The 11,388-nt window shown below is 38.6% G+C and overlaps 1 protein-coding gene across 1 annotated transcript; it reads left to right on the top strand.

Moving 5' to 3' along the window:
* Window positions 1-823: 823 nt before the first annotated feature.
* BTF3L4 (basic transcription factor 3-like 4) lies at window positions 824-7,888 on the top strand. Its single transcript, XM_010004020.1, has 5 exons — window positions 824-885; window positions 1,796-1,909; window positions 4,850-5,051; window positions 6,510-6,569; window positions 7,489-7,888. Exons 1-5 carry the CDS (start codon window positions 832-834, stop codon window positions 7,533-7,535), a joined length of 477 nt encoding a protein of 158 aa, XP_010002322.1. The 5' UTR covers window positions 824-831; the 3' UTR covers window positions 7,536-7,888.
* Window positions 7,889-11,388: the final 3,500 nt, after the last annotated feature.

Consider the following 11,388-nt stretch of genomic DNA (forward strand, 5'->3'; position numbering starts at 1 on the left):
GTAGGGTTGCCCTGGCTCCCGAGGCATGGGGCCTTTATTCCCCTCACTCCCCGTGCTCGGGGGCAGCCAGCGAGCCGGCCTGGGCCCCTTCTCCCTCCCGCCGGAGCCACAGCCCGTGTGGTGGTCGCCTCTGCGCTGCTGGGGCCCCGCTGTTCGCCCCCTTGCTCCCTGTTTCCTTTCGCCGTCGCTTCCCTGGCACGATGCAAGTGCAAAGGGAGTTTCCCCTTCGTTCCGGCGATCTCTGATAACTTCTCGAGGCAGAGTAGCGAAATGCCTTCATATTTTGGGAAACTGGACGTGTTTTTTCACCCGTTACAGATTTTTTTAGGTCTTTTAGTCCTTTAAGGATCCCACCCGGCTGTTGGAGCAGCCACTTGACTCTTAACTTCCCGGCCATTGAATTGGATGAATCGCTGCTAGATGTTCATGTAGGAACCTCTGACACGAACTTTCCTGACTTCGGAGCTGGCTTAGTAGTTAAAAGCATCAGGGATTCATAATTTGGAAATAGCGTTGTAAGTAGTGTAGTGTTTTCTTAGGAGCACACGTGCGGTACGTGCTGGTTTGGGTCTGTACTGAAAGGGTACTTAAATCAGATGGTTTTAACAGGAGTGGCATACCTGGAAACTTGCAGTTAGTGCTTCTGATGCAAAACAAAATGTGTTGATTTGCCTCATCATCGTACCGATGCTTTAGTTGAAAAGACTGCTGCTGGACCACTTTGTATTATTTAGGTGGTGTGGTTGTAAATGGACTATGAACACTTTTTCTTAGTATCCTTATAAGTTATCTTGCATTTCTGTCCCATTCTTATTTTTTAGATACAGCACTATGAATCAAGAAAAACTGGCCAAGCTTCAGGCACAGGTCCGAATAGGAGGAAAGGTAAGAAAGCCATCACAGATTAATTGTCTCCTATCATTTACAGGTTGAAGGAGAAATATCTCTGAAATTTGTTTTTCAAGACATAGGCGTTAGTTCCTGTGAGGGAGGAAAAAAAAAATAAATGTTTGAAGGCTGAAAAATGCAGGTTTTTTGTGTGTGATTTGGATCATAGTGCTGCCACCTGACATGCAATTTTGTTCCAGTTCATAACTGCTGGATGAGTAGTTACCACAGTGTGCAAGCTTTCATTTTAATTCAGTGACTTGTTGTGACCTGTGAAAGCCTAAGCTAAACTTACCTGTTGGTTGTTCCAGTTCTGCCTTTCTCTTCTCCCTATTGGGGAGTTCCTTCCTTTGTGCCAGCTTCAGGGCTTATCTGACTCTGCACTGAGCTGTTTCTTTTCTCTGAGCCAGCAGGTAGTTAATGTGACAAAAGAGCACATAGTTTGTTCAGCGTGGGTGTTCATCTCCTCACCGTAGGTGGGGTTGTACAGAAGTTTGCAGAGTAGGAATTTTAATGCTGCTGTCTGTGGAACAGTTAAAAAATGTTAATGGCTTGGTTACGAAAGTGTGACCTTAAATCGCTGTATCTGTGCTATATATTGGGAAAGATAAAGCTCTTGGTGAAACTTCTTATGTTGCTTAACAATAAATAGGGTCTTTTTGTAATCTAGCTTGTGGGAAGGGAAAAATGTTGCTGTTCAGTGTCTCTTTGATCTTTTACACTTAACAAAAACATAAAATTGGGAGTTAAAGCTGTAGGTGAAGGGAAAGTAAGTTGAAAAGCCCTTTTTGACTACAGAGCTGACTGAAAGCTTATAGATAAGTGACTAAGAGCATGATAGGACTTTCAAAAATTAAAGCGTGAGATTTTGAGAACAGCTGACTGTTGTGCCTTGATTCTTTTCCAGGGAACAGCTCGCAGAAAGAAGAAGGTGGTGCACAGAACAGCCACAGCTGATGATAAAAAACTTCAGAGTTCCCTCAAAAAATTGGCAGTAAATAATATTGCTGGCATTGAAGAGGTATAGTGAGAAAATAAGTGTTTCCTGTTTGAAATGAAATACACTGTTTCTGGTTTGTTTTTTTTTTAAGAACAATTTTCCATTCAAACTTAAAGGTTGGGTTCCTGGTAGGTGAAGTTATTTGACTCGTTGCCTCATTTGCATTAATGCATAGATGCATATCTAGAGAGAGAAGGGTGAAGGTTCTGCTGGCCAGCTGATGATTGCAGGAGCTAGTAAGCTGTTTGTGATGTTTGTTGTGTTATGTGTACACTGCAAAACAAAACTTCTCTTGATTCTTGGCTTCATGAACTTGATTACCTATTTTAAAGAGTAGTAGACACGTGTACTCTGCATCACATCTAAAGCAAGAGTTGAGTGATGCAGAATATAAAGAAAACCATCTGGAGTAGGAACTTGTTAGTCTGTATTATCAAAATTAGGTCCTTGTACTGCAGGAAAACTATCAGGATGGTTTGTGGTACTCACAGGAGATAACATTTCTTACAATACAGGAAGACTTTATGGAAGCAGCTTCTGTGTTGTAAGCAGGAATATAAAGGTTTGAGATATTCCTTCAATGTGTCTATTTTACATGTCTAAAATACAAACTGACACATTTTCTGTAACACTGTAGAGTGATGCTTTTATGTGGGAGGAGGAGGAGGATATGTTACTTCATCGTGAACTCAATATTACTGTAGTAATTATATATATTTTATTTTTAATCTGTGATAATTTCAAGCAGGATTGCAAGGTACCTCCAGAGGTCACTTCGTGCATACCACTTTTCCAAAGGCACATACAGATTCACTGTAGAAGCCTGGTTTGCCTCGATGTTTTCCCAGCTCTGCTACAGAAACAGTTTAGTTTGTCTGTTTACTTAAGCTTGATATGTATATGTTGAGCTATATGAACTCAAAGACGGTTCTGTTTTGGTCTGGGTTCCCTGCCTCCTCTCCCCCTCCATCCCCTTCCCAAGCATAAGATCTTTACTCAGACACAATTACTAATAATTGACAATGTCCTGATATGAAGAAAGATAATGGAATATACTTCTGACTTGATAACTAGGTACGTAATTGCAGTATGTTGTATTCAGGTGGACACAAGTTGACCTTGGTAAATTTGTAGGCAGATGAGTTTGGGAAGGCTAGTAGTGTTGAGTCAAACATTAATAGTTCATCTGGGTGGTTTTTAAAAGGCTTTTTAGTAAGAGGGTGGCAGTGCTTGAAGCCTTTATGGTTTTGCCATGCATAAGGAACAGGTCATCCTCTAGTTTTGCAGGAAAGCAGCACACACTTGGTTTTCCTGTTCAAAGCTCATTTTGAACTCTGCTGCTGTGTGAAGACTGGTAACTGAATGTTTGCATAGTTTAGATATCTCCTTCCCAAATTTTTTTTTTCTCCCTGTAACTTCTCAGCACAAGAAAGAACAGACCTGTTGGAAAGGGTCTAGAGAAGGCCCACCAAGTTGATCAAAGGCCTGGAGCAGCTCTGCTATGAAGACAGGCTGAGGGAGTTGGGGCTGTTCAGCCCAGAGAAGAGAAGGCTCCAGAGAGATCTTATAATGACTTCCAGTACTTGAAAGGGGCTACAGAAAAGCTGGGGAGGGGCTTTTCATCAGATAAGATAGTGATAGGACAAGGGGTAATGGTTTTAAACTGAGAGAGGAGAGACTTAGGTTAGATATTAGGAAGAAATTCTTAGCTATAAGGGTGGTGAGGAACTGGAATGGGTTGCCCCGGGAGGTTGTTGATACCCCATTCATGGATGTTTTTAAGGCCAAGTTGGATGAGGTTTTGTGTAGCCTGGTCTCGTGGTAGGATTCCCTGCTTATGGCAGGGGGTTTGGAACTTGATGATCTTTAAGGTCCCTTCCAAAGTTAATGATTCTATGATTCTGTGAACTTCTACTGAAAACAATACTTATGAGTTCTGTGACAGATTTATTACTACTGTTTGGTTTGATGGGTAGAACACTTCTTTTTCCATACAAAATTATTTTCCACTTCACTGTACTTTAGACCAAAAGAAAGTTCTTTTTAACTTTCCATTCTGTCTCCCTTTTAAGTAAAAAATCAAACAAAAAAAGAGACAAAACCAAAACAAACCCTTAAAAACGTGCCAGTATAAACTGTGGCAGTAGGAGCAGAACAGGCTGCTATACTGGCTGTTAAACTTGATTCTTGGTGATTCAGAAGACCAGGGAGGAGGAAGAGAGCAGCATCTCACAGATATACTTAAAGAATCTTTGTGGAGTTACTGGGAAGACACAGAAAGGAGGTGGTTCTCATGGAGTCAGTACATAACCCTACAGTTCTGTGTGGATCCTTGCCTTGGGCAGCTTCAGCAAGTAGTCCAGATTGTGAATCTTGTACTTTTGCCAGTTCTGCTGCAGAAACAATAACATTTTCCTGATAGGTGACACAGATAGCTGGGAATGGTGATGTCTTAAACTGATGTGGCAAGGCATTTCTGTTAGAGCTTTTAGTTTGTAAAGAGTTACCACAGAGCTGAAGGTTTTGTTGTGTTTTTTTTCCTTTGACATTCCTGGTATTAACTCATTCATGACTTACAGTCTAATAATTTGTGCTTTGCCTTTGCTAAAAATACACATTAACTGTATGATAACATATAACTATGCTTATTTAGAGAATAACCATGCTTAATAATATTTAGAAAAGTGTATTTTATGAAAGAGCTGTAGCTCTTAAATTCTACCTTTCCATATAGTATATATGAACCTTTATTTTATCTTTAACTCATATTTTACATCCGGTTTAGATGGCATTAATTCCAGATGCTGCTGTCATGATTACATTATCCTCTTGGAGGAGTATTAGTTTTTACTTTTTTTTTTTGTTTTAATAATTTAAATCTAGCTTGAACTAATAGTTTATCATGCCTGTTCAACAAGATGCTGTGACATTTTAATAAATGTTATTAATATATTTAAACAGGTGAACATGATAAAAGATGATGGAACAGTTATTCACTTCAACAACCCCAAGGTTCAAGCTTCCCTCTCCGCCAACACTTTTGCAATTACTGGTCATGCAGAGGCTAAACCGATCACAGAAATGCTTCCAGGCATCTTGAGCCAGCTTGGTGCTGACAGCTTAACAAGTCTCAGGAAGTTAGCTGAACAATTCCCAAGACAAGGTAGGTCTTCTTGGCATCTTTCATCACTGATTTAAGGAACAGTATGAAGCATTGACCCAAATTTACAGTGGTATGACTAAAAGCACATTTGCTCTTGATAACTTTTTATGTATTTGCCATTGTTACAGAATTATAATGGGGAGACTTTTTCCCTTGTAGATTCAAGATTCTAAATAGGCAGCTGTGATTTTAAAAAACAATAAATAAAATCTGGGAAGTTGAGCATGCTGTGGTTCCAGGTGCAACTGTCTGTAACAAAATATGTAGGAAAGCAAATTCACAGTTTGACTTTGGGGGGGGAAAATCAGCATTTTTAATGTGATTATTTTATACTCATTTTAAAACAATAGGAGCCTGGTGTGTGTATGTGGTATAACTATTACTATAAACTTACAGTGAAGAAATGGAGTCTGGGGACAGGCCCTTTTAGAATAATACCCTCCTTGGGTTATTTAAGAATAGATGGAAACATATTCTTACAATTATGTTTGTTATGAAACTAGAACATGAGAGTACTTTAGCCATGCACAAGCAATCAGTCTGTTGACTTTCATATGGGTTTGTAAAAACATCCTTAGACTGCAGAACAGGTACAGTTTTCATTGTGAGTAGCTGTAGCCGAGTTCATGTTTCTTGTTCTATATATTGCCAAAAAATAGTTCTTGAAGTCTGAAGTGAAGCCCTGGTGAAGTTAGGCATTAAAATTTGGGTTTCATATTTATCCTGCTAAGAGTGTTGGCTTTTAGAAAAACTGTCATTGGACACATTGCTGTTGTCTTTATTTGGAACTGGAAAATATATTACATGTTTTAATGTATTGATGTTCTTTAATACATTAATGTGTTAATATAACATGTAAAATACCTTTGAAAATGTAGAAAGATGGATCGCTATAAACATTTCTTCAACACAGCCTCAGTACCAAGAGGTGTACTTGCTTTAGATAGTACAGGAAGTCAGACCAATGATAAGAAGTGGGTTTTTTTTATTTTTTACATTCTGACATTTATCTAGATTACTTGTGGCATGCTTCAGCTTCCAGAACTTAGACTAGGTTTGATGCAGGAAATATGTATGGATGTATGCAAGTACTTTTTCCTGCAGTTGTGGTTTCTTGATGTTTGAATCATGTGATAAGTTGGTCCCTGATTGATACAGCATTATTGTTGCATTGAAACACATGACTTCAGTTAGAAGACTTAGTCATACTGGGTTTTTTCTGTAACACTTGAATCTTTTGCTAGTTCTGCATTAATACCCCTAAGTGTTTGAAAATGGCTGTGCTAATACTTCAGTATAAGAATGTTCACAAATAGACCTTTTGGTCATGCTGATTGCTGTTGATACCCAGTCATTTGTATTTGTCACTGTTAAGGTTTGTGTGTTACAGTTATTATTGTGTTATTGTCATCCCTAATTCTGTATAATGAGAACTTTGCACCAAATTTCTTTTTATAGTGTTGGATAGTAAAGCACCAAAATCTGAAGATATTGATGAAGAAGATGATGATGTCCCAGGTAGGCACATGCACGCTTATATGTCTGTTGAATGTATAAATATTTCAATTAATACATTTAAATACTTAGCTCTTGATGTGACTGTACTGCTTGTCTAAGAAAGGCTTCATGTACTGGGCAGCATTAAACCATGGGTGACTTTGCATTCCAGCTTTTGCAAAAAAAGGCTTACCCTGTGCAAATTGATTAATTCTTAAATGAAAATAGGTTAAAATAGTTTCAGGGAGGTTAAACAGGTATTCTAAATATCCAAATAGGGTTTTAGGGCTGCAGAATTACATGATTGACATAGTCATCACCTTGTCTTTAAATCAGAGTCTAGAGCAGGGATTCTTACTTCCCTAGTAGAAGAAGCAAAGCTTATGTCAGTGTCTGAAAGCTTCTCAGTAAATTAATGTTGTCCGTTCTTAATTCGTCAGTAACTGTCTGTCAATCACCACATTCTTCTGTATCCATCAGTGTGGTGTATTGGCTAAATCAACAAACTGGTGCACTCAGAGGTTCCATGTCTCCTGTGCTGGCTCTGGTTTATTTCTTTGTGACCTTGCATATACATTTGGTTCTCCCCAAAATTCTTATTTTTCCTGGAGTACAGCAATTAATAGGTGCTTAACTTGAGGCATTCTTTAAAGAATGTGATGGCTCAGGACTCAAGCTACTGAGGCTTGTAAAGCACCTGTGAAAAATCAGAATATTCATGTTAGAACTTCCACTCTTGAGTGTTCTGCATTTTCAGTTCTTTGCCTATGTTCAAACAAGCCCTGTTTTCTAAAGCCATTTGAAATCTGCCCATAATAAATGATGTTTCTCAGACTAGTTAAGGACTACTTAATCTTTCCTATAATGTATGTGTTGTCATTGATCTTACAAAGGTAATGTTCCTGGCTATTACTGTATTAAATATCTTCATCTCTTTCAGATCTCGTAGAAAACTTTGATGAAGCATCAAAGAATGAAGCTAACTAGATCATTAATAGTTCTGGAAGCTGGCATGGACTAGATTTAAGAAATCAGCTATGTGGTTCCAAAGTTTTAAAGAAACAGAGAACATCATCTGTTAATAGTTCAGTAATATAAATATTTTGTATTTTTATGATGCTGTTTGTTCAGCATTTTCTGTCAGTTGATTTTGCATTTTGCACTTACTCCCAGGATCTACTCTTTTGGTCAAAAAGAAATGTCAGTGCAGTTTGAGGGGTGTGTGCATGTGCGTGTGTGTAAGTGTATGGGTGTACATATAGTGGAGAACAAATTGGAGAACACGTATTTAACCTTTTCCCTTTTTCCTTTGGAAGTAGAAATAAAATTAATTGTCAGCATTGTTACTTTCTGATTATCACCAAATAGGGCACAGAAGGTAGTTAAGATTAAAGTTTTGTCCACATTTTATGACCTGAAGCCATTACACCATTAAAACTGGGGTTTGATCTGCAGTTAGCAGTTGTCCTTGCAGATGTGTTTCTGATCCATGCTGAAGTGTGCCCTATGTTGATCCCGTATGATACCGAAGGCAAGCTGTTTCACCAGCTTGTTTAGTACAGTAACTTTTAAAAAAAAAAAACTTGGAATAAGTGTGCTGTTTTTTTAACCTTTCTCAAAATTTTTTCTTGTCTCTCTAACCTTTAAGATGAGCTGATGTTTGGCTCCTTCCACATAGGTGTAGCAGTATGTTCTCCTGTTGATTATGTAGAGTATTTCCCATGTCAAAAGGAAAGCAAACACCTTAGTTCTCTATCATCAGGTTCCTTCTTACACTTGGAGGTCTAGTTGGTAACAGTCCAGTGCACCAGTTTTGCACAGTAACAGATTTTTGCTTGAATAACTTCAAGCTGTTCTCTTGGCATGACTGCATTTACTAGCAGCTGATGATCCACTGTCATTCTTAGGGCACTAGAAATTAAACTGCATGGTGTGAGCGATGTTAAAGGTGGGAGGAAAGAGTTTGCATTTTGCCTTGCCTCCTGCTGGGCAGTTTGTGCAGTGACGAGCTCTAAAGGGATTTTTTTTTTTTTTGCCTGTAACTTACCTTTGCCTATAACCTACCTCTAGGTTTGGTGTCATCTATGTAGTAGCTTCTTAAAAACCACAAATGCTCCTCAGGCATAAGGAGGACATTGGGAGGTACTGTTGGCACAGTGCAGTATTTATGACCTTTCTTTAAAATGCTTAATGTGAACCTGTTTTCTCAGAGGCTCTTTCAAGGTTCTTGATGTAATGTGCATTACGGTATAGTTAGACATCATTGTAACCTGTGTCAAGGGCAGCTGTGGCTTAAAAAAGCCATTTATTTCTCTACATCTGTCACTTAACTATGGCTTAATTGGAACATATCAGCTTTTTATGTAGGTTCATACGCTAGAGAACTGTAAAAGTACAAGGTAAACAGTACATGAGTTCTGGTGACATCATCAAAGCCACAGAAGCAGAACTGTAGTGGTTTGTCATCTGAACTCAATTTATTTTATAGGCTTTGTTCAGTTTTCCTGTTATATTTTATATACTACATGGATCTTGCTACAAAATAAAATAACAGTACAAAAGAGGAAATGCTCCCTCTTGTGTGTTGTCTCCTCCCACCAGCACTATCTGAGGAAGCACAGGTGGATGCAGCAGCTGTTTCAAACAGCACCTACATCCTTGCTGATTGTGGCTGAGGAAGATACATGCAGGAAGAGGGAAGATCTTGTTAGAGCTTTAGGATTCCACACTCCTGTGTACCCGCTGTCCTATTTTCCCTGCAGTGTTGAATGAAACTTTGTTGTATGGCTAAGCTTAAATCAGCTGCAGATGCATTTGTTCTGTTTATAAGGAAGAGGTGTTTTTATTCATGTGTGCACTGGCACACTGGGTTGCCTTTTGCTGCCTCCTCAAGCTCAAATGAAGGATACTAGGAAAAAGGTATTTGCAGTGTTCTTCCATTTGCTTAAGGGGCATGAGTGAAGAACACTTAAAAGTAGCAAATGTACTGAGTTTGTGTGGGACGTCCCCTCCTGCTAGATATTAACCAATACTTAAAATTCATGCTCATTGGTTTCTGATGTAGGAAGAATGTCAAAAGTAAGAAGTTAAGAGTAAGCATTGGAAGCAGTGATTCTGTAAGTTAATATAGTTGAACTTTCTGATTCCTACAAAGTAGTTGTTGAATTTTTGCTCTTGGTCATGACAATTTACATGTTAAACCCTCACTTTTTCCTGTGTTTGACAACCAGTAAACGAACTAAACATGCTAGCTTATGTAGTTCTATTATCTTCAGTTTTTTCACTGTATCTGAAAACAGTCAACCACTTAAAATTTGCTGCTGGAAATACTAGAGCTTATCAATCATTAAACTGATTTTAATTAAAAGGAACCCATTGAGACTGTTGCGGGAAAAGCCATTTTTCTTCATATTTGTTTATGGTATAACTCAAAACAATGTTTGTACATGCTGATGAAAATGCAAAGTTACCAAGAGCAGTTCGGGGGAGTATTGGTACAAGAAAAGCTCCCCATGTGAAGATGAACAGGTGAAAATTAAAATGTTCTTTGCTTAGCTTGAAGCATGGTAACCACTGTACTTTTGAAGCCCTCGAGCTTACTTGCTTGCTGCTGGAACACTGTTGACATATTAAAGATACTGGTAAAGATCTTGGCAGTGATTTGAAAATAGAGCAAAATGGATTGTATATGACAGAATCAAAGCTGAATCAGTGAAGACTGAAAGAATAAAGAACTCGGCAAAGGTGCAAGGTGGCACACACTAGTCTTCCTGCCCTGACTGCTAGGAGATCTGTGTTCCCTAATTTATGGATGGGGAACCTGGGACTGCCTGGTTTCTCTTGGGCAGGAGGGCAGGTCTGTGAAAACCTCGAGTTGTGCAGTTGCTCTGCAGAAAAAATGCTCATGTGGATGGCAGAGATTACAGTCAGTGATGGTGGAGATATGGTACTGAGTGCTAGTAAGGGATTGCTCATGCAGCACTTTTAGCAAGATAAGTTTGCAGCTAAGAGGGTGGAAAGATTTGATATAAAACTGATATAAAAGAACACATATAATACAGACCTTGAAAAAAAAGTAGGGTTTTTTTTTTTCTTTTTAACTTTGTGGGAATATTTTGAAGAGTGCAGAAGAGGGATAAGGATTAATTTAGAACTGCTACTGAAGTTTTACTGAAATATGTTGATAATTCACTAGTATTTGTCAACTTTCCTTGGGAACTAGGAGTTGCTATGAACTTCCTTCTGCCAGGATCTTCACAAATAGTATTTTTTTTATTTGGTGTGTACAAAATGAACATGGGAGGTTTACAGATTATTTACTTACTGAGCAGTGTGTTGATTGAACGGTGTATTGCAGTTAACAGGAAGGAACTGAGGAAGTTACAACAGCACAGTAAATCTATGCTATATTTAAGAGATGAATTTGTCTCTACTGAGGAATGTCCAAGGAAGGATTCTCCTAAGTTGCCCTGGAACTGGACTCCTTTGCAACAGGGATGTACACTGGACTCCTTTGCAACAGGGATGTACAGAGGGGCTGAGCAAACTGCGCTGTAGGTGAAGGTGGGTGAATGAATTCTTCCACTAGCTCTCAAGATTAGTCTGCTTTTATTATACGAAGACAGTGCTGATTTGTTCAACAGAATGAACAGTTTGTTCTGGAGATCAGGATTACACTAATTAAATGATCCATATTCTGTACTTTATCAAATGAAGTAATACAGAACAGAAGCACATCACAATAGTAGCCATAGCAGCTCTACAGAAGTGACAGCAGAAGTACAGGGAATGGTTATTCAGATTCAGTTGTTTGCTTTCTCATCAAGTAATGTATTACTTT

This window comes from Chaetura pelagica, unplaced genomic scaffold, assembly GCF_000747805.2.
Source record: "Chaetura pelagica isolate M959 unplaced genomic scaffold, ChaPel_1.0 scaffold18, whole genome shotgun sequence".
NCBI classification, from domain to species: Eukaryota; Metazoa; Chordata; class Aves; order Apodiformes; family Apodidae; genus Chaetura; species Chaetura pelagica.

Bases quoted from the DNA above. Each gene is read 5' to 3' on its own strand.
- BTF3L4 (XM_010004020.1), top strand. From the start codon at position 832: ATGAATCAAGAAAAACTGGCCAAGCTTCAGGCACAGGTCCGAATAGGA. The intron at 886-1,795 runs GTAAGAAAGCCA...ATTCTTTTCCAG, and splicing joins AGGTCCGAATAGGAGGAAAG to GGAACAGCTCGCAGAAAGAA. The intron at 6,570-7,488 runs GTAGGCACATGC...CATCTCTTTCAG, and splicing joins AGAAGATGATGATGTCCCAG to ATCTCGTAGAAAACTTTGAT.